At 39.6% G+C, this 22,697-nt stretch overlaps 2 protein-coding genes across 5 annotated transcripts in view; both read left to right on the forward strand.

Moving 5' to 3' along the window:
* The window catches only part of BCAP29 (B cell receptor associated protein 29), a 56,955-nt gene extending 34,964 nt beyond the window's left edge, over nucleotides 1-21,991 (forward strand). For 2 of the 4 annotated variants that reach the window (XM_045864892.3, XM_045864891.2), the window contains exons 7-8: nucleotides 6,522-6,622; nucleotides 12,483-13,628. In XM_045864892.3, the coding sequence (XP_045720848.1) occupies nucleotides 6,522-6,622; nucleotides 12,483-12,518 (137 nt within the window). In that variant the 3' untranslated portion in view covers nucleotides 12,519-13,628. Of the gene's footprint in view, nucleotides 1-6,521; nucleotides 6,623-12,482; nucleotides 13,629-15,012; nucleotides 15,118-20,899 lie in introns of those variants that run through there. The other 2 variants (XR_010406603.1, XR_008505286.2) reach the window with 2 other exon arrangements.
* Nucleotides 12,490-22,697, forward strand: part of SLC26A4 (solute carrier family 26 member 4) — a 72,033-nt gene continuing 61,825 nt past the window's right edge. Inside the window, exon 1 of the mRNA XM_045864895.3 lies at nucleotides 12,490-12,607. The gene's annotated coding sequence lies outside the window, so the exon portion shown is untranslated. The remainder of the gene's footprint in view (nucleotides 12,608-22,697) is intronic.

The following is a 22,697-nucleotide window of genomic DNA, read 5'->3' on the forward strand; positions in this document are numbered from 1 at the left end:
GATCTTTTCTATTGCTTATTTAGTCTCTCTTACACTAATTGCACTCTGATCTTTATTATTTTCTTCCTTCAACTAACTTTGGGCTATGTTTGTTCTTTTTTTTCCTAGTTCCCTTAAATTTTTCTTTTTTTTTTTGAGGGAGGCCTGTATCACTATAAACTTCCCTCTTAGAATTGCTTCTGCTGCATCCTGTAGATTTTGGAATGTTGTATTTCCCTTTTCATTTGTCTCAAGTATTTTTTTATTTCCTCTTTGACTTCTTCATTGACCTGTTGGTTGTTTAGTAGCATGTTATTTAGCTTCCATGTATTGTGCTTTTTCCAGTTTTTTTTTTCTTGTAATGTATTTCTACTTTTATACCGTTGTGGTCAGAAAAGATTCTTGATACGATTTCAGTCTTCTTAAATTTATTGAGACTTCTGGGGTGCCTAGGTGAGTCAGTTGGTTAAATGTCTGCCTTTAGCTCAGGTCATGGTCTCGGAGTCCTGGGATCAAGCCCTGCATCAGGCTCCCTGCTCAGCAGGGAATCTGCTTCTCCCTCTGCTCCTCCTCCCCCAACCCCAGCTTGTGCTTGCTCGCTCTCTGTCTTTCTCTGTCTCTCTTTTTCAAATAAAGAAAATCTTTAAAAAAATTTTATTGAGACTTCTTTTGTGGCCTAACATGTAATCTGTCCTGGAGAATGTTCCATGTATACTTGAAAACAATGTGTATTCTGCTGGTTTTGGATGGAATGCTCTGTATATATTAAGTTGATCTGATCTAATGTGTCATTTAAGACCGTATCAGGCTCTGTGCTCAGTGCAGAGTCTACTTAAAATTCTCTCCCTGCAAAAAAATAAAATAAAATAAAATAAAATTCTCTCCCTCTCCCTGGGCCCCTCCCTCTCCCCCGCTTTTGTGCTCTCTTTCTCTAAATAAAAAAAATAATAAAATAAAAAATAAAGTCTGTTGTGTCTGATAAAAGTATTGCTACCCCAGTTTTCTTTTCATTTCCATTTGCATGAAATACATTTCCCGTCCTGTCACTTTCAGTCTGTGTGTGTTTAGATGTGAAGTGAGTCTCTTGTAGGCAACATATAGATGAGTCTTGTTTTTTAATCCATTCAGCCACCTATGTCTTGATTGGAGCATTTAGTTAATTTATATTTAAAGTAATTATTCATCGGTATGTACTTACTGCCATTTTTAAAATTGTTTAACGGTTTTGTAGTTCTTTATTCCTTTCTTCTTGCTCTTTTCCCTTGTGACGTGATAACTTTTTTTAGTGTTATGTTTGGATTCCTTTCTCTTTATTTTTTGTGTATCTAATACAGGTTTTTGATTTGTGGTTACTGTGAGATTCATGTATAACAACCTGTGTACATAGCAGTTTATTTTAAATTGATGATCACTTAAGCTTGAACAAATTCTAAAAACACTACATTTTTACTCTCCCCACCCCCAATATTTTATGTTTTTGACATCATGGTTTACATCCTTTTATTTTGTGTATCTTTAACTAATTATTGTAGTTATAGTTTATTTACTACTTTTGTCTTTTAACCTTCATACTAGCTTTATAAGTGGTGGTTGATCTACTACCTTCACTATATGTTTACCTTTACCAGTGAGATTTTTTTCTTTCATATATTTTCTTAGTTCTAATTATGGCCTTTTCTTTTCCTCTTAAAGAAATCCTTTTAATATTTTTTGTAAAGCTGGTTTAGTAGTGGTGAACTCCTTTAACTTTTATTTGGCTGGGAAACTTTGTATTTCCACTCCAGTTCTGAATGATAACATTGCCAGTTAGAGTATTCTTGGTTATGTTTTCTCATTTCAGCACTGTGAATATATTGTGCCACTCTCTGCTAGTCTGCAAAGTTGCTGCTGAAAAATCAGCTCATTGCCTAATGGGGATCCCCTTATATGCAATTAATTGCTTTTCTCTTGCTACTTTTAAGATTCTTTATCTTTAGTTTTTGACATTTTATTTATAATGTGTCTTGGTGTAGATCTCTTTTGAGTTCATCTTGTTTGGGAGCTGTGCTTCTTAGACCTGGGAAGGTCCTCAGCTTAGGGAATTTTTCAGCTGTGATTTCTTTAAATAAGTTTTATGCCCCTTTCTCTTTGTCTTCTCCTTCTGGGACCTCTATAATGTGAATGTTAGTACTCAATGTTGTCCCAGTGGTCCCTTAAACTATCCTCATTTTTAAATTCCTTTTTTTTTTTTTTTCTTTTTTTTCTTTTCTTCTCTGTTTTCTTTTTCTTTCTTTTTTCTTTCTTTTTCTGTTCCATTTGGGGGATTTTTTTTTTTTTTTTTTTTTTTTTTTGAGAGAGAGTGAGAGAACGCACGAGCAGGGTTGGGAGGGCGGTTAGGGACTGAGGGAGAGAGAGAATCTCATACAGGCTCCATGCCCAATGCAGAGCCCAATGCAGGGCTCAATTTCCCAACCCTGAGATCATGACCTGAGCCAAAATCAAGAGTCGGATGCTTAACTGACAGAGCCACCCAGGCACCGCAGTTTGGGTGATTTTCATTACCCAGATCACTAATCTTTTCTTCTGTATTATCAAATCTTCTGTTTATCCCCTCTAGCGTATTTTTTTTATTTCTGTTATTGTATTCTTCAGCTCTCATTGGTACTTTCTTATATTTTCTCTTTGTTGAAGTTCTCACTTTGTATTCACTTAGTCTTCTCCAGAGTTTGATAAGCATCTTTATGACCATTACTTTGAACTCTCTATCGGGTTGATTGCTTAACTCCCTTTCATTTAGTTCTTTTTCTGAGGTTTTGTCTTACTCTTTTGTTTGCAACACATTTCTCTTTCTTCTCATTTGGCCTAACTCTGTCTTTGTTTTTAGGTATTAGGTAGTTCAACTACATTTCCCAGTCTTTTTTTTCTTTTTCTTTTTGAAGTTTTTATTTAAATTCTACTTAGTTAACGTACAGTGCAATATTAATTTCAGGTTTAGAATCCATTGATTCAACACTTACATACAACACCCAGTGTCCATCACAACATATATTTCTCAGTCTTGAAGGAGTGGCCTTATGTAGGAGATGTCCTATGGGGCCCAGAAGTACAATCTCCTCTGGTCACCAGAACCAGGTGCTCCTGGGGTGTCCCCCATGTGGGCTGCATGTAACCTCCTGATGTGACGGGGCAGTACTGCCATGGGCACCTTGGTAGGTGGGTCTGGCTTCCAGCCCACCTGGCTGCATACCTGACCTTGACAGCTACAGATGTACTAGTGAGCAGAACTGACCAAGACACCAGTGGTTTGCACCCCCCGACTTTAGCAGTCTACAGGGCGGATTCCAGAATGGTGTCCACCAGTGCCAATCAGCACAGCAGAACAAGACAGCAGAAATGGCTGCCGCCAGTGTCTAAGTCCCAAGGAGAGGCCCAGCTACCTCCTGTCTCTCCGGCAGGCATTTCAAGTTTAGTGAGTGGGTCTCCTTCACCTGTAGTCCATGTAATTTTGATCTGGTGTTTTTGTGCTTATTTCTGGGTCAAGTAAGTCTACATTAGAGCTCTTTAAGAGGATTTCCCCCCACCCCCCCCGCCCCGGCAATTCTTTTTCATGGACATATTCCCTATTGGTTTGCAAAGCCAGGTATTTTGGAGTCTTGTCTCTTCTGTGCAGGATCTGAGGGTTTGCATACCTAATGTGGAGTTCAAATCTCTTACTCCTCAGGAAAATGTTCATTATATTTGAGATCCCTCTGTATCATAGAAAGCCACACCTAGAATGTGGCTTTTTTCCTTAGTGAGACTATATCTCTGCTCCTTCTACCCATCTCAGTGCTGCCCCTTGTTGTAGAGGGTCTGTTCATCCTGTTTCTAGGTCCCCTTCAGAGGGAATTATTCCACATGTGGTTATAGATTTGTTGTCCATGGGAGGAGGTCAGCTCAGGATCTTCCTTTCTGGCAGGACCCTCTTGGACCCATGTTGGACCACCATTGGAGGCTAGTCAGATATTACTAAGTTGTAGAATCTTCTTTGTTTTTTACATACCAGAAATCCAGGCTTTTAAACATTTTTGGTAAGGTCTTGAAATTAACACTGTGTTTCATATTTTCAAGTAGGCTCTAGGAAATGCCTTATAGATAACCCAAATTGAAGACTAATAAATAAATCTTCATGCTGTGGCTGTGGTTCCAGTGAAATCTAACCAGTATCAAAAATCTCTCTTCCATACCTAACCTATACTTTTACTAAGTGGCACATTAAATTTGTTAAATTTAGCCTTTAATACCTAACTTAGAGTTACAGATCTATAAAAGTAACATGGAGGAAATCATAATGTAGAGCTATCCAGTATGACTACCCACTAGCTACACATGGCTATTTAAATCAAAATTTAATTATAATTAAGTATAATTGGGGCACCTGGGTGACTCAGTTGGTTAAGCATCCAACTCTTGATTTCAGCTCAGGTCATGATCTCAGGGTCCTGAGATCAAGTCCCACAACAGGCTCTGCACTCAGCATGGAATCTGCTTGAGATTCTCTCTCTCCCTCTGCCCCCCTTGCACTCTCCAAATAAATAAGTTAATTAATTAATTAATTAAAATATGTTTAAAAATTAAATTAAGTATAATTTAAAATTCAGTTCTTCAGTTACACTAACCACATTTCAAGTGCTTAATAGCTGCTTTTGGCTAGTGGCTGCCATATTACACAACACAGATGTTCTACATCTGCATTGTCCAGTAAATGTTCTACAGTATGGGAGTTTAATTTGACAACATTGTCTAGAAAGTGCTTATACAAAAGCCACTTTAGTTGAAAGTGACTTATATATAAAAATGCCCATATGGTGGCTTTTCAAGAGGAAAGGTAACCAGATTGTTTATAAATAGAGCCTATAATTTCATTCCATTATGCCTAAAAAGTGACTCTTACTTTATAAATCCCACTTTCTTTTACTAAAACTTCTACCCTAAAAGATTTACAAATGCAGAATTTCTTAAGACTACATATGCAGAATTATATGTAGAGTTCGTTCAAGAGTCCCAGAATTTTTCCAGTCCATCTTGTGCTGATCTTCCTTTCTATACATTTGCTGACTTAAATGTTCATGACATATATGTATATTTTTTAAACTTCTATCTAATCTTCTGTCTTAGACTGTAGCTCCTTGGTAGACAGAGGCTAATATAGAGCCATTTTTGTGTGTCATATTGAGGTAAAGCCTTTAAGTGTCACACACCCCTATATTTTTCAACTTTGTATAAGAAAGTGATTATCTTTGCTTTGAAGGAAATATGGCCAATCATCCCTTGGTGAGAATGATAAAATATTTTTTTCTCCCTCAATTTTTTTCAAAAGCATACCCTTCTAATAAATTCTACACTGTAATGCTTGAATCCAGGATGAATCAGGGAAAAGTTGGGAAGAGCCTAGAACATCTTATGCCAGAAAGTAGAGTACTCAAAAAATGATAGGGGCCTAGTCAGAAGATGTAAGAGCCAGCCTGACAGCGTTCCCACTAGCCGTATCTGGGAGGAATTAAGTATAATAATGAATTATAAACTGTTGAAAAAATAAGAACCTGTGAGTTCATACTGATGATATATGAATTAATAGATAGTTGGATGGATGGATAAGAAAGGAAGGCCCTTGTTTATAGTAGAATGCTGACTGATAAATGTGGATGAAATGGTGAAGTTGGAAAATCACCATTGTGCAACCATCACAATAAAGATTGATTTAGGCAAGAATTATCAGTGGATGCTAACTATAAGGGGAAAGTTTTGACAAGGAGCAAGATACTTACATAGTCTCGTCTTCCCACATACTGCTTCTTAGTTATAAGGAAGAAAATAAGTTTAAATTGGAAAAACCCGTGAGAGGCAGATTGGCCTCTGATTGTGATACCTTGACAGACATTCAGCATCACTTATGTCATATTTGTATGTAAGTCGGATGCATAACCTGAATTTAATCATGAGGAAACATCAGACAAAACCAAAATGAAAAACATTCCATTTAAAAAAAAAATGACCTGTATTCTTTGAAATGTCAGTGTTGCGAAAGAGGAGAGGAATGCAGGGGGAAGGCTGAGGAACTATTCCAGTTTAAAGGAAACCAAAGAAACATGAAAATTTAATGTTAATCTTTGATCCTAGGGCTGGATCTAGACTCGAAAAAAATGATAGAAAGGACATAATTGGGACAGTAGCCAAGATTGGAACATGAATGGTAGGTTAGATAAAAAGTATTATATTGATGTTAAATTGCCTACATTTGCTAACGATGCTGTGGTTATGTTAGAGAACACCTTTGTTCTTAGGAAATACACAAGTATTAAGGAGTAAAGGGGCATGAAGTCTGTAACTTATACTCAAATGGTTCAAGAAAATAATTGTGCGTGTGTGAAGAGAAAATACAGTAACAAATTTACCACATCTTAACAGTTGGTGAATTTGAGCAAGAGCTACAAAGGAGTTTTCTATTTAAGTCTTGCAACTTTTCTGTAAATTTAAAATTATTTCAAAATAAAAATTTAAAAATTCTATTCCATGTTTTCTAGCCCTCTCTAAGGCACAGAATGATGTGATGACAATGAGAATGCAATCAGAGCATCTTTCAAAAGAATATGACCGACTCCTGAAAGAACACGCAGAACTTCAGGTGGGTGACCTCAACTTTGGGGATCTAAGTTTTTTGAAATAATAATTACTGAGTAATTATTTGGGTTATTTGCCCTTCCCAAATCAAGAGGATGCACTCAGTCCTGGCTTCTTAAAAATGATTAAGGAAACCAGATTTTTACCTAGATGGTGAACGTGCTCGCTTCGGCAGCACATATACCTAGATGGTGAAGATGAGGACATTGCATGAAAATACAAGACAGTCATAGCATAGAGAATTACTGACATGCTAACATACAGCGTTCTAGTTTTAGTGAAATTTTAAGCCAAAGAATTGAGCCACAAAAGTGACAGCATTGAAAAACAGACTGGTTCTGTAAACATTTCATTTTGCCATTGGCAGTGTTTGCTCTATTCGTGACAGAATATAAGGTCAAAATTTGAAGTCCCACCTCACACTACTTCTGTCCCAGTGTTTTAGACATCTTGGGTCAAAACCTATGGCATTCAAATGCATGATTTGCTTCCAACATGGATTTAAAGACAGAAATGGAAAAAACTTTTTTGTTATTAAAGTCACAGAGTCAAGGGATATCTATAGGTTTTCTTTCTCTTCCCCTCCAGCCCAGCAAGAGCCCGTGGCCTGCATTCATCCATGCTAAATGTGACTGTCGCTTCCCTCTTAATTTGGCAGCCCCTAATCTGAATTGATTTCCCAGCCACACTTTGACCACATGTGGGGAGAATTTGGGGGAAAGACCATTCCAGGGGCAGTCCTGGCCCCCCCCCCCAGTTCCTCCTGAGATGATAGGCTGTGCTCTGCTGCTTTCAGTTTGGGTTTATCCTGAGAATTTGGCAGCTTTTGTGGCTTTCTTTTTTTTTTTTTTTTTTTTAAGATTTTTATTTATTTGCAAGAGAGAGAATGAGAGACAGAGAGCATGAGAGGGAGGAGGGTCAGAGGGAGAAGCAGACTCCCTGCCAAGCAGGGAGCCCGATGCGGGACTCGATCCTGGGACTCCAGGATCGTGACCTGAGCCGAAGGCAGTCGCTTAACCAACTGAGCCACCCAGGCGCCCTTTTGTGGCTTTCAATCAGGGCTTTTTAGCAATTACAGTTCTATAGTTACTTCACTATAGGAGAAGCCCTGGTCCCAGGACTCATTTGTGCCTTACTGGTCATTGTATCTCCAGGGTCTTGCACTGTGCCTGGCAAAAGGCAGGCAGGTACTATACTGATAGACCTTAGAGTCAGACCGACCTGGAATAACTCAAACTCTCATACTAACTAACTTTATAATCCAAGCAAGTTATGTTACCCCTCTGCAGCTCACTTTTCTTCATCTGTAAAATCAGAATAATAATAACACCTGGCCCACTGGGTTTTCAGTAGAATTAAATAGAATGTGTAGGGTACTTAGCGTTGTGCCTGGCTGGTAGGAGACACTCAAGAAATGATACCTATTAGAATTATCATTGTCATCATCAGCATACGTGCCTCTGTAGAACTTGTGCTGGAAGAATGACTTCTTCTCAACCAGCCACTTTAGCCTTGATTTAGAGCCAGCCAAGAAGCAATCCAAAACACATTTGTAATCTAGTATCTTAGCTGAGTTGCATGTTTAAGTTAACTAACCTACTTTGACAATAGGGCAGTCCAGAGAAGGGCAGATACCCTGTGTGCTCAAACCTAGGACACCAAGAGCTCAGTTCACATGTTCTAGAGTAGGTGGTTAGATGTTCAGCAAGACCACCCTTTCCCCATCTCTGAAACACAGGTCCTGAAATTGCTGACTTCACCATGGCCTGATGAGAATTATTCCAGAGCATGCTTCAAGATCCGCCCTGGAAAGTGAAGGAATACTTCAGAAGCCTTTGGCCTAAAAATAGAACTTTTTCTCCCTTCCATTGGTGAGGTCAGGGTGTACTCAAAAGGATGATTGTCTCCCTGAATGGAGAAAAAAGAAGCAGGAATATTCCCTCATTTTCTCATGGCCAGTGGCCATCACTGAATGTCCCCGTTGTGGTAACAGCTAATGATCTCTTAATCCCTGAAGAGTATATGTGACAGTGAGACTCCCTCAACCCATTTTCTTTCCCCTCCCAGAAACCCCTTCTGTTGGGAGCTTATGCATTCTTGATAACAGATGTTAAAAAGTTGTTCGGAGTAACTCCTTCCCCAGAAAGAAGTTGTTACACCTGTTTCTTTGAAAAATGACGTGTCCCGGAAATGCCAAGTGCCACACTGAGAGTTGGGCCTTGATCACCAGTGCATTTACTTTCTTCTTTTATTTTTGAGATATGTAATGGGTGACATTTATTGAAGATGTGCCCTGGACCAAGCACTTCATTAATGACTTCATATATGTTACTCTGTTTACTGTCATCATAGTCCACTAAGTTAAAATATTTTAATACCCAATTTTTTCATGAGGAAAACAAGACCCAGAGGTGTTATATAATGTACCTAAAGTCACTGAACTAGAAGTTGGTAGGATTCAAAGCTGGATTCAAAAATCAGGAAATTTTTCTCCAGATCCCCCATCATTAAGAACTTTGCTGCTCGGCCTGTTCTGGTCATTGGACTGTGTTCTTGGATCCATTGTCTTCCTACTTCTGCTCTACTTGATCTCAGAGGGCTACATTTCCCAGCCCCCTGGCTCTCTTCTGAGCAGGTTCAGCAATGGGAGCACCAGTAGGAGACTGAAGGCAAGAGGGACAAAGCCAGGGATTTTTCCCACTCTCTCTGTTTCAAGTGGCATCTGCAGCAGCCCCATTTCTTTCCATGGTCCCAGTACCCACTGGGCAACTTCCACATGGTGACCCTAGCTCCTGGGTCCATAACACTATCTCCTCCCTTGTCCCTCCAGCCCAAAGAGTGGTGGTGGTTCTGTGCTAATCATTGAGATGTCTTACCACACTGCCCCATGTGTCTACTCTTTCATCACCTGTAAAACCAATTTCCCATAATAAATATCTGTTTGAAGAAAAAAAGACCTCTCAGCTCCATAGTCTGCCAGTTCTGTAAACCTCGGGTGGATGCTTTGACATCCATGCACCTTGGCTTCTTCATTACTTAAATGAGGGTTATAATACCTTATGAGTATTAAACCAGATCCTGTACAGTACAAGAAGGCACTTTAAATATTTTTAAACAAGAAAAGCTCTATGTTCCCATAAGATGCTAGTAGTTATTTTTGATTGGACACATTTTTTCCCTCTCACCCTCCATTGTCCATTGTGAGACCTTGTAGAAGATTCTGAGATTTAAGTATCATTAAATGACTACCATTTTCTTTTTTTTTTTTTTTTTTTTTAAGATTTTATTTATTTATTTGAGAGAGAGAGAATGAGAGAGCACATGAGAGGGGGGAGGGTCAGAGGGAGAAGCAGACTCCCCGCTGAGCAGGGAGCCCGATGCGGGACTCGATCCCGGGACTCCAGGATCATGACCTGAGCCGAAGGCAGTCGCTTAACCAACTGAGCCACCCAGGCGCCCCAATGACTACCATTTTCTTAAAAGCGACTCATACACTTTGATATTCACCTTCTGAACTCTACTTAAGAACCAAAAAAATTGCTGTAGACCGTCTATAGTAAAAAGCTGTATCAACTTGCGTTTCATGAATTTTACTTCTGTTGTCAAACCGACCTTAATAATTGAATTTTATCTTTAAAGTTCCTTGGGAAACTGAGCTTTCTCAATTTTGCACAGTTGATTTGCTTTAAATAAAATAACCATAAAATGACCATTAAACTATTAAGGAAATAAAGGTGAAAGAGGGGAAAGCTGGTTTCCTTACCATAAATGAATCCCACTTTGCATTTTTAAAATCTGTTTGGATTTCCCCATCTGATCCCCTCCCTGTTATAAGCACTAAATAAATATTAGAAAACAATCCCTTCAGGATACAGTCTTTGCCTTTCCTTGTTTGCCCTGGCTCTCTTCTAGAAAAGAAAAAGCAAAACTAACTGAGGATTATGGGCAGCACAAAGCCATCAGCACTTGCCAGTTTTCAGATTTCATTTTGGAAAATCACCCTTCACTTAAGGGACTTATCCAGAATAACAGCTCCATTAAAGCAGTGATTTTTTTTTTTAATCTTCATGTCCACTTTTATTTTGGATAAGTACAAGATTATTTCCTTGTTTTTAATTAAGTATAATTAATATACAGTGTTATATTAGTCTCACACACAATATAATGATTCAACAATTCTGTACGTTTCTCAGGGCTCATCACAAGTGTACTCTTAATCCCCATCACCTGTTTCACCCATCCCCCCACCCAGCTTCCCTCTGGCAACCACTGGTTTGTTCTCTGTATTTAAGAGTCTGTATTTTTGTTTGTCTCTTTTTTACTTTGTGCATTTGTTTTGTTTCTCAAATTCCACATATGAGTGAAATCATGTGGTGTTTGTCTTTCCCCATCTGACTTATTTTGCTTAGCATTATACTCCGTAGCTCCACCCATGTTGTTGCAAATGGCAAGATTTTGTTCTTTTTCATGGCTGAGTAATGTTCCCTTACACACACACACACGCACACACACACCATCATCTTTATCTTTTTGTCTATGGATGAACATTTAGATTGTTTACATATCTTGGCTATTGTAAATAATGCTGCACTAAACAGAGGAGTACATGTATCTTTTTGAATTAGTGCCTTTGTATTCTTTGGGTAAATACCCAAAAGTGGAATTACTGGATCATATGGTAATTCCATTTTTAATTTTTTGAGGAACCTCCGTACTGTTTCCACAGTGGCTGCACCAGTTTACATTCCTACCAACAGTGCATGAGGTGTTTTTTTTTTCTTCACTTCCTTGCCAACACTAATATTTCTTGTGTTTTTGCTCCTAGTCATTCTGACAGATGTAAGGTGATACCTCATTGTGATTTTGATTTGCATTTTCCACAATGTGATGATAAGCATCTTTTCACGTGTCTGTTGGCCATTTATAGGTCTTCTTTAGAAAAATGTCTATTTTGGTCCTCTGCCCAGTTTTAATCCGATTATTTGAGTTTTTTGGTGTTGAGTTGCATAAGTTCTTTATATATTTTGGGTATTAACCCCTTGTCAGATATATCATTTGCAAATATCTCTTCCCATTCGGTAGGCAAAGCTGTGATTTTTACCTAAAGTGACAAGATACATACAAACATGTGAAAGTGGTACCTTATTCAAAATACCTCCTCTAATCCTGTCTTCTGATTTGGTTAATGTTAATATTGTTAAAGTTGCTCTGAAGGCATTACTGCTCAGCCTGAGCAAGAGCTTGGTGAACCTCTCATGTGCAAGCAGTAGCACTTCAATGCCATTTTATGAGGGTTTTTTTTTTTCTCAGTGTGGACTTTTGCTTTCTTAAGTGCAAATGATCTCTGAAGGTTCATTTCTATCCCATTTTCCTCCAGTTTTAAATGATATATTATAATCATCTTGCGATCAGCAAAGAGTATAATCTGAGAAGTCAGTTCTATTGGCAAATATCTGAAGACAAACACACAAAAAAGGCCATCCCATCTGGGGTTTGGGGGTCCCTTTGTTCTTTCCTTGCCAAAAATCTTAATTGGGTTTGTAAGAGGAGAATTTGAGAAATTTTGTTTTCCTGGTATAACCTGTGAAACAAAAGCAAAATAGATTAAGGCAGGGAAATAAATGAACTTATCAAGAGTGTTATTTTTCCCCTCGACTTTTTTTTCAAATAAAACTCACAAACTTTGTAGTTTTTTTTAAGTTTGAGACTTTCTCAATCCATGTTTTCACATTTGATTATCCTCATAATTAATAACCATACACAGAAAAGAACATTTTTAAAAAATTCCTTGTCATATCTATGAATCTGTTTTTCACTCTTTGTTGTAACTACTTACCTAAGTCTTTTTTTTTTCCCCCCTGCAGAATTGTTCAGGGAAAGACAGTAAGAAGGGCCTGTGAACTTTGAAAGAAGATTGTGTGACGCCATGTGAAGATCAGTTTGTTATCATGTTAGCCTCTAGAACATTTAAAATTCAGTTCGGAAAAAGGTACTATTTACAACCAGCCAATAATATTTTTAATGACACATATAGGCTATTATCATAACAGCATGGTAACAATATTTGATGATGTTTCAGATCTATTATAAAGTCTGTATTCCAACTTTCATGTAAAATGTAAGCATGATAAGCACGCTATTGAGATATCTCAATTGAGAGTAACACTGGTGTATGGTTGCTGTTTACCAATAAAAGGACAAATTTATAACCAGTTACTTCCAAAACTAGATTTTCAAGTTGATGAAACCATTAATAGCCTTAAAAGTTTTGATGAGTTTTCAGTAATGATAATAACCTATTTAATGAGATGATGATAATGCTGATATATTTGAAAATAGTATTCAGTATCAGCAAATTTGTTCATAGGGAGATTAAATAAGGTTAAATGATCAGAATTAACCACTGTATGTATAGGGAAGGGTCATAATGAGCAAAAAATAAAAACAGTGACCTTAATTGTTTTTCATAAGCCTGATGATACTAGTTTACTCTTATAAGACAGCTATATTGATAATTATATTTTTGTTACTGTGCTTCTATATCTGTTGGACTGTTTTTGTTGACATTTGTGTTAATAATACATAATTCGTAGGTGTTACACCTTTTTGAGGTTCCTCTGGTATTGAAGTTTACATCTATTTGCATAACTGCCATACATTGAACTTAAAATTATTTTACAACAATGTGGAATTCTTGACTTAGAAAGCTAATGTACAACATATGCAAAGAGCAATGTTTCCCATCGCCATGAGAGTTACTAGTTATACAAATATTACCTCAAATATACATACAATGGGGTCACAGTTTCTCTGAGGTGTATCTGTATTCTGAAAACTAAATCTTAAATGCTACTTTTTCATTCATATTCCTTTAGAATCTTCTCTAGAACATGATAGTGATTGTAATAGTATTAATATGATTTAGGTTGTTCCAGTGTTTAGACATGAAAGTCATCTTCCTTGTCTCATAAAGACCTAAATATAAACAAAAATGGAAAATAATGACCAGAGTTTTTACTTTCCCAGTATCTGTTTCATCCTTTGTTGTTTATTTTCATTTTAACACTGACTTCATGCACATCTAATTTTGGTCATTGTAACATAGATGAAATGAGCAAATACATAAGAATTTTATTTCAGATAAAAGTCAGGAGCTGCTGCTAGAACACAGACATGCAGGAGACATTTAACAGGAGTGAGCTCTGGAGTGAGACCATATGGGCTGACAGTGCTCTGAATAACAAGGAAGGGGAGTGCTCAAGTAGGGAACTGAATAGGGACAGCTCAGAGTATTGCCTCAGAAATAACAGAGTGGGTAAATATGAAGGTACTGGGCGTTTGTGATCCTGGCCTCCCAGGCACAGAAATCAAGTCTAGTGACAAAATAATAGAGAAGGAGAAGATCCATAGCTTTAGAGTTGGCAGAACTAAAATCGAATCCCAGCCTTACCACTAATGTAGCTGTGTGATTTTGAACAAATTATTCAAACTTGCTAGACTTCCATTTCCTCATCTCCAAAATAAGAATAATAACATTTAGGTCAGGATTATTATGTAAACTAAGATGCCACAATGATCCTCATAGTTTTTCAGACTATGCAGCAAGGGGAAAGCCTGAGCACCCTTTGAAGAGCATGAGGATTTGAAAGATTACCAGAAAGCACTTAAGCTTTAAAGTGTACATTTAAGGGGCGCCTATGTGGCCCAGTCGGTTAAGCGTCTGCCTTTGGCCCAGGCCATGATCCCAGGGTTCTGGGATTGAGCCCCGCATAGGGCTCCCTGCTCAGTGGGGAGTCTGCTTCTCCCTCTCCCTTTACCCCTCCCCCCTGCTAGTGTTCTCTTGCTCTCAAGCTCTCTCTCAAATAAATAAATTAAAATATTTTAAAAAAAAAATAAAGTTTATGTTTAAGTAACCTTAGATCTCAACCCTCCTCAACCCAGCCGCTTACATGCAGCCGCTCTTGTTGTCTTGCTCTACTTCTGTGGGTTGGTCTGGTTCTGCATTCTCATTCCATTGTCCACTGCCTTCTCGCCGTCCCTCCCTACTCTGCCCCACCACAGCTAAATGGCCCGTGGCCAGCACTATTGACAAGGCCCGTGGGACACACCATGCATTCGAATGCCTACTTTATACTGTGCAAATATAACGGTCCTCAGAAGCACTGACTTCAATATCTAGAATGGATTTGTCTAAAGTCCATGAAGCTCTTTTTCTGAACTTTCTTATCCTTTGGCCTATCTTTCCTAGAATTCTTGAAAACTCCATTTACAAAAATTCAATTTTCTTTTCTTTTTTTTTTGCATTTCTTTCTCTAATCAATTTACTAAGTGGCATTTTATTATTCCACAGTAGTGCTTTCCACCTTATTCGCTAAATAAACATGTCTTCCTCAGGATAGCCAAAGTGATTTCTAACACTGCAGTCCTGAAAGACAGCCCCCCAGAAATTATCCATGCCCTAATCCCTGGAAGCTGGAAATACTCTCTTCCATGGCATAAGTGAGTATTACTTTATATGGCGAACAATGTGATTAAGGATCTTGAGGTAGAGAGATTGTCCTGAATAATCTGGATGGGCCCTAAATATAGTCACAAACACACTTACAAGAAAGAGGCAAGGAAGATGTCCCCACACAGAGGAGAAGTCACTGTGACCACAGAGGCAGAGACTGGAGTGCTGTAACCACCAGAGCTAGAAGAGGCAAGGAACAGATTCTCCCAGAGCCTCCAGAGGGGACATGACCCTGCAGACACCAGTGAGACTGATTTTTGGACTTCTGGCCTCCAGAACTATGAGACAATAAAATTTTTTGCCACCAAGTTTGTGGTAATGTATTACAGCAGCCTTAGAAAGAAACTAATACAGAACAAACAGCACAGATCTATAGTGGGCTGGACTGAACTTCACAATGTGTGGGAAGTAGACCCCCTTTAACACCACTTGGCCTCCCCAGTAGCTATTTGGGTAAATCAAAGATTGCCATAGGCAGCTGCTATCTTCGTTCTTTTTCTCCAGCAATTTTATTTCTCACTATTTCCACTGCCAAACCAAGCCATCATCCTTTCTCACCTGGATGACTGTGACAGGTTCCTACTGGTCTCCCTGCGTTCTCTCTTACTCCTCTCCTAGTATGTGCTCTTATGAATCATTATTCCCTGCTTAAAGATTCCATTACCAAGACCTCACCAGGGTCCCCATTTCCTTCCAATCACACCTACGCTCTGATTCTTCTTACGAGAAGCCAGCATCTTTTCTTTCAGGGCTTTTGAGTCCACAGTACATCCTGCATTCCAACCTGATCTGTCTTGACCTTATTTTATTTCCATCATAGCTCTTATCACTGTTTGAAATTATTTCACTTTTGGTTTCGTGTTGTCTCCTGCACAGTGACGAACATAGTTCCTACGCACAATAGAACAGTGTTTCTCAATTGGGAGTAGGGAAGTTGTTCCCAGGGAAGCATTTAGCAATGCTTCAGGAGGTTTTGGTTGTCACAAGTAGGGGAATGGTCTGGTGGGTAGAGGCCAGGGATGCTGCTAAGCCCGCTCTACAATGCACAGGGCAGCCGATACCCACCAAAACCACCCAAAATGTGAGTGTTGCCAAGGTTGAGACACCCTGCAATAGATGCTTATGGCCAGGAGTACTACCTGTACCGCAATATCCATTCTCTCATTCATCTGTGGTAATAGATACCCCAGTATTTTTACACACAGCTACCAAGCACAAAGATGATATTTTCCGGTCTCCTTGTAGGCAGAAATAGAAAGGAATGTCACGTGATAGCAATTTCTTTTTTTTGCTTCCTCCATCTGCTACATGAAACACAGATGTCGCCATCTTAGACCATGAGCTTAAGGCCATACAAGCGAAAGCAACAAGGTAGGGCACCTGGGTGGCTCAGTCAGTTAAGCGTCTGCCTTCTGCTCAGGTCATGATCCCAGGGTCCTGGGATCAAGTCCCACATCAAGCTCCCTGCTCAGTGAGGAGTCTGCTTCTCCCTCTGCCCTTCCCCCCCACCCCGTTTGTGCTCTCTCTCTCTCCCCTTATCTCTCACAAAAATAAATAAATAAAAATCTTAAATTAAAAAAAAATAATAAGCAACAAGGTAGAAGGATATTGTGTCCCTGAGATGTGTCCCCAAACACCATACCTCCCCTGGTTTGCTGCTCAGTAAATAGTTGAATAGATGAATGACATCCGATATTTTTAATGCATTGTCTGTAGACATGAATAAAATCCGTTTGTTGGATATAGCACAAAACCATCAACTTTTTTCTTTCTCTTTCCTACTTGCAGAGTCTCATCACCCCTGCCTTTTACATTAGGATGATTTTAAATCATATCCTCTACTTTCTCTGCGTGTTTAACTTCATTAGTCCAGCGGTAGCTTGCAGTGTGCCCCCACAGCATCTGTGCATTTCACTCTGATGGTTTACAAGAGAAACAAACCTCTGGTCCATTCATGTCTCTTTTCTCTACTGTGACTCTTGCCACAAGGTGAACAAACTCCACAGAAACAAGAGCATTCTGCTACATCATGGATACACATGTAGCACATAGGGGCTTGAGGTATAATTATGGAAATTAGGAAAAATTTAGGTTCCTACAGAGTTCTGTTCTTGGTGAGCACCCCTTTTCCTACATTTGAACAAAGAGCATATTCGAAGTTTTGGCTTTGCCCACCCCACCCCCCCAAACCAGATGCCTTCCTGGTTAGCCAGGTTTCTCCAGAAAGTTATCGCTTTTCCAGAAATCTTTGTTCTCCCTGAAGCACCACCCATGGTAAAGAGTTTTATTGTCATTCTTCCAAGGGCTGACAATTTCCTGGAACACAAATAACTGCAAGACTATCACTTCTAAGCCAATGGCTCCCTGAAATAACCCTCCCCAGGGGTTTGCTTCCTGAACATTGTTTTTATTTAAGTTTGCTTGTTTTCTCTTGAAACAAGATAGATGGCAAATATAGAAAGCATGAAGATTACAGTTAGCAGTTTGGTTAATGCTCTTCCACACATATACCTACATATGTTTACCAAAATGAGATTATACCATACATACTATTTGGTGACCTGCTTTAATTCTGCATACCCCCCCCCCCCTTTCAGTGAGTATTCTAAACAACAGGATTCTCCAACAGGACCTTTATTTATTTTTTTTTTTCTTTTTTTTTTTTTTTTTAATGAGAGAGAGAGCACATGAGAGGGGGGAGGGTCAGAGGGAGAAGCAGACTCCCTGCCGAGCAGGAAGCCCGATGCGGGACTCGATCCCGGGACTCCAGGATCATGACCTGAGCCGAAGGCAGTCGCTCAACCAACTGAGCCACCCAGGCGCCCCTCCAACAGGACCTTTAATAGGTCATATAAACATCACTTGAGGGGTCAGGGTTTCTTCAGACTACATCAAGTCATACTCCTACCACTGAGAATTGCTGACTCGGAGGTGCCCAGCTGGCTCAGTCAGTAGAGCATATGACTCTTGATCTCTGGGTTGTGAGTTCAAGCCCCATGCTGGGGGTTGAGTTTACTTAAAAAGAGAGAGAGAGAAAGAATTGCTGACCCAGGCAATGAGTGTCAGTGGTGGGGCCAGGCAGGAAGTACCCAGGTATGAGGGCCCCAAATGGGGATGAGACCCACTGTCTTATGACATAGAGCATTTAACTTACCCACTCTTGTTGTCCATTTCATGGGACTCTTTATGGGGAGGAGATACTCTAGAAGCAGTAGAGCATTATGACTACATGCATAGACTACCTGGGATCAAATCCCTCCTCCTTTGTTACCCACTTTGAGTCTCAGAATCTCCACCTGTAAAGTGACACCAAGACTCCACCTCCTGAACTGGCCAAGAGAAATAAGTGAGATGAAGCACATAAAGAACTTTCTCTGGCAATAAGCAACTCTGAACATCATATAAAAACTGGTACCTAGTGGTAAATTGCCCCCATTTAAAAAAAAAAGGATACTGTGAAAGAAGAATTAATAAATACCTTTTAAAAGTGGATGCCCTTGTTCTACGTATGACAAGGTACCATGGGGCAGTTGAGGACGCCTTTTCCTAACAACTAGGAGCAGCCGTTCCCCTGCCGCCCCAGACAACACAGGCTGCCTATCTGCTGAGGAATGCAATAAATATTTGCTTCTTTGGATTGATTTCATTTCAATTCTAATGTGTCAGATTCTCTTCCGATGACTCTTCCCATTCCCTCTCTTTAGAGTGTGTCCTGTTATCTTAAGATCATGACAGAATCAGCTACAGTTTTGACCAACTTTTTTAAAATATTAATTAGTAAGTCCCTATTCCTGGGCACTAACATACTTCCCTTCGGATCTCATTGGCAGAGTTGATGTAGAAGGTCCTGGTGTAGGGGGTTCATCAGCCTCTTGAACCTTAGCTACCACTCCTTTCTTTTTTCCCACTGATTAAAGTGTGTGTGTGATGTTTTTAACTCTTCTTTACAAAAAAAATGACAAAAGACACAGGTGGATCTAGGGTTTTGGGGGGCCTGGAGCAGATACAATTTGGGGAGTTTTCTGTAAGAAAAAGAATATAAAATTACCAGAGCAAAATTAGGTTGAACATGAGAATTTATTCAGAATGAGAACAGAAATCACAACAAATTGCTTGAAACTTGACAATCTAGATTGCCTTCTTCTAAGGTCTCTGGGTGATTTAGGAATGCTTCCTGGATGCACACCAGCTCTTTCTACCTAAAACACTCTATAACTTCAGTGTCCTGAGGATTCCTATGTACTTTAAAAGACCCAAAGCTTAAACTTCATTAACTCTAAATCTAGGCATAAATCTACCTCTAGTAAGAAATGGGAAGGCAAAAATAATGTAATCAGCTTGCTGAAACTGTCAAAATTTAAAGGCTATAAATGACAATCACTTATTTTATAAGAGGTATACCAGTTTCCTGTTACTGCTGTAACACATTACCACAAATTTAGTGACTTGCAGCAATAGCAATTTATTCTCAACAATTCTGGAGGTTAGAAGTCTGGAATGAATATTATGGGACTCAAATCAGCATCAGCAGGGCTTGTTCCTTTTGGGGGCTTTAAAGAAGAATCTGTTGCCTTGCTTTCTCCAGCTTTACGGTCCTCTGCTGCCTGCATTCCTTTGCCAACGGCCCCTTCCTTCACCTTCAAAGTCAGCAATGGCCAGTCAGTCTTCCTCATCCCAGCTTACTCTGACATTGACCTTCTGCTTCCTTCTTTCTCATTTAAGAACCCTTGTTTTATTAGGGGTGCCTGGCTCGCTCAGTCAGTAGAGTGTGCGAATCTTGATCTCTGGAATCTCTGGGTCATGAGGTCAAGCCCCATGTTGGGTGTGGAGCCTACTTAAAAAACAAAACAAAACCCTTGTGATTATATTGTATCCATCCAGATAATCCAGGATGATCCCTTTATCATAAAGTCAGTTGATTTGCCAATTTAATTCTATCTACTACTTTAATTCCTCTTTGCCCTGTAACTTTACCTACTTCCAGTTTCTGGGGATTAGAATATAGTCCTCTTTGGGAGGCCATTATTATGATGTCTACCACAGTGAGGAAATTATTTGAGTGCCAAGTACTTTTTTTTTAAGAAGTCCCGAGGCCCAATGTGGGGCTCAGACTCGCAACCCCAAGATCAAGAGTCGCAGGCTCCTCCGACTGAGCTATCCAGGCGCCTTGTGAGTGCCAAGTACTTTTGAAAATGTATTTTTGCAATCAGATTCCTGTAGCTTTTTATTGGTTCTCAATTTGGAGAATTTTTACTTTTCATTAGACGATCTGTGAGGGAAGCCAGAGCACAATTGTAGGTTTCCGAATGAAAAGGGAGCTGGTACTCGAAGCTCAACACGCCCAGAAGTCTGCTGCTTTTGGTTTTTCTCCAGTTGAAGGCAACTGCAGAACTCCCCAAATACTAGAAAATACCAGATGTAGGATTTTCACCTAAGAAAGCAGCATTGCAAAAAGATAGCTGATTGCACACATGCTTTTACTCTCTCCTACACTGCACTGAAACTATAGTAAAGGGTTTTTAAGGCATAAACCTACAGGGATAAAGTGAGCATGACAAGAAACTTTGTAAAGGCTGCAGAGCCGATAAACAAGTGGGACTGAGGTACTGGCTATACTGGAACTCAGGAAGAATGAATTCTGCTTCCTCAGGGGGGAAAGCTGAGAACAGAGTACGTTGAAGCTACCGAATAGTCAGGGCTTGGGGATCGGCCCAGCTGGTTCTGACAAAGGAGGGCAGATCCCTAGTAGATGCCCCTCTCTCCCTGCAGACTCCTGTGTGACGAGCCTCCCTCACCCTGGCACACAACAGCTTTCATCTTCAAAGAGGGGAAAGCAGAACGTCTGTCTAATCAGTGGAAAGCAGAGGAGTTAAGAAAACGACGTATACATGCTGTATTGCAGAACTTGTTCAACCCGGCACGACAGGAGCCAGTCTCTTACTTCCAAGCAGAAGACCAAACAAGCCTTTCTCCAGATGGGCATGTTAGACGCAAGATAAAGACCTAACGATGTCGACAAGGGTGACGACGTCAGGGCTTCCCCACCCAGCAGCGGCCAGCTCACTGGACAGGATATCACACCCACTCGGAGCCCCCAGGCAGCTCTGGAGGCCCCAACTTTGAAGTAAGAGCAGGCACTCAAGCATGAGGAGAATCTGAGAAAAGCCCCTAATATGAATACATAGAGACCAAAAAACGAACAGGAAAAAAATGTGGTGAAAATAGAAAACGTACAGGAAGAAGAAAAGTACATTTAAAAAAAAATAACAACTAAACCCTTAATGTCTTCAGAGAAGACATGGTTCTTATTTCATTACCCTTATGAAATCAGAATTGGAAGCTATAAGACATTTCTTGAAGAAAGTAAAACAGAGTCCTTAGGAAAAAATAGAAAAAGGGCCCACCAAATCCCTAGCATGGTGCCTGAAAATAGACCCACACCACTGAACCGAGTTCAAAGGGAATATTGTATACGTTTCCGGTGAAAAAGCTGTTTAAAAAAAAACCACAGGCCCAAAATGGTGTCACTTAGGTTAAGGCCCCAAACCTGTATACTAAGACTTAATACCTAGCCTAACTGCAGTTTCGACTCCACAGAAATGTAACCTTTAACCAGTCCACCTGGGAATTTCCTGGTCAGCACTAGAAGTTTACTGATAGACCCCTCCCCCTCTGCTCCCCTTAGGAGGGGGACCTTGCCTAAAACAATGGATCCTTTGCTAATAATTTTCTTTTATCTGCTCCCTCTCTACTTTTAAAAACCTTTCCCTTCCTGTAGCCCCTTGGAGCTCTCCTCTACTTGCTAGTTGGAATGCTGCCCAACTCATGAATCGATTAATAAAGCCAATTAGATCTTTAAAATTTACTCTGTTTAATTTTTGTTATTGAACAAATTAAAGGTGAAAGGGTCTGAATGTGTTCAGATTTCTCCAAAGGAACTCTGGAAGAGAGAAGACAATAGAGCAATGCTTTCAAAATTCTGAGGGAAAATTATTTCCAATCCAGAATCCTATACTCAATCACATTACAAATCAACTATAAGTAAAGAATAGAGATATTTTCAGGCTTGCGAGTTCTCAAAAACTTTACCTCCCACACATCCTTCATCGGGAAGCTAGTGGATAGAGGATGTGCTCCACCTAAAGGATGAGTAAACCAAGAAAGAGGAAAATGGGAAACAGAAGAAGATGAGCACAGGGGACAGACAGAGGGAACACACAGGATGACAGGAAAGGCAGATTTCTAGCTGTGAAGCTGTTCAGATGACCCTGGGAAAGGGTCTGTTTTTCAAGATGAAGTTAATCAAATGCTTGATGTGAATGAACATATGGAACATAATGAACATATTGAAAGGAAACTCCCAATTACACTGGAGGAGGGTTTGGGGTTACATTAGTGATATGTGTTAGTGGTCATAGAAAACTAAGCAAATAACACAAGATAAACAGAAAACCAAGACAACTGAAATTAAGGGATCACCAGAAAGAAAAAAAAAAAAGTCCAGGAAGTAAAAAGTAATAGCAGCTTACCACATAGCTCCTTTGTGAATAGAAAACATAATTTTAAT

This window comes from Mirounga angustirostris, unplaced genomic scaffold (genome assembly GCF_029215605.1).
Source record: "Mirounga angustirostris isolate CCGP_5_RB_7025 unplaced genomic scaffold, mMirAng1.0.hap1 SCAF_12, whole genome shotgun sequence".
Taxonomy (NCBI): Eukaryota; Metazoa; Chordata; class Mammalia; order Carnivora; family Phocidae; genus Mirounga; species Mirounga angustirostris.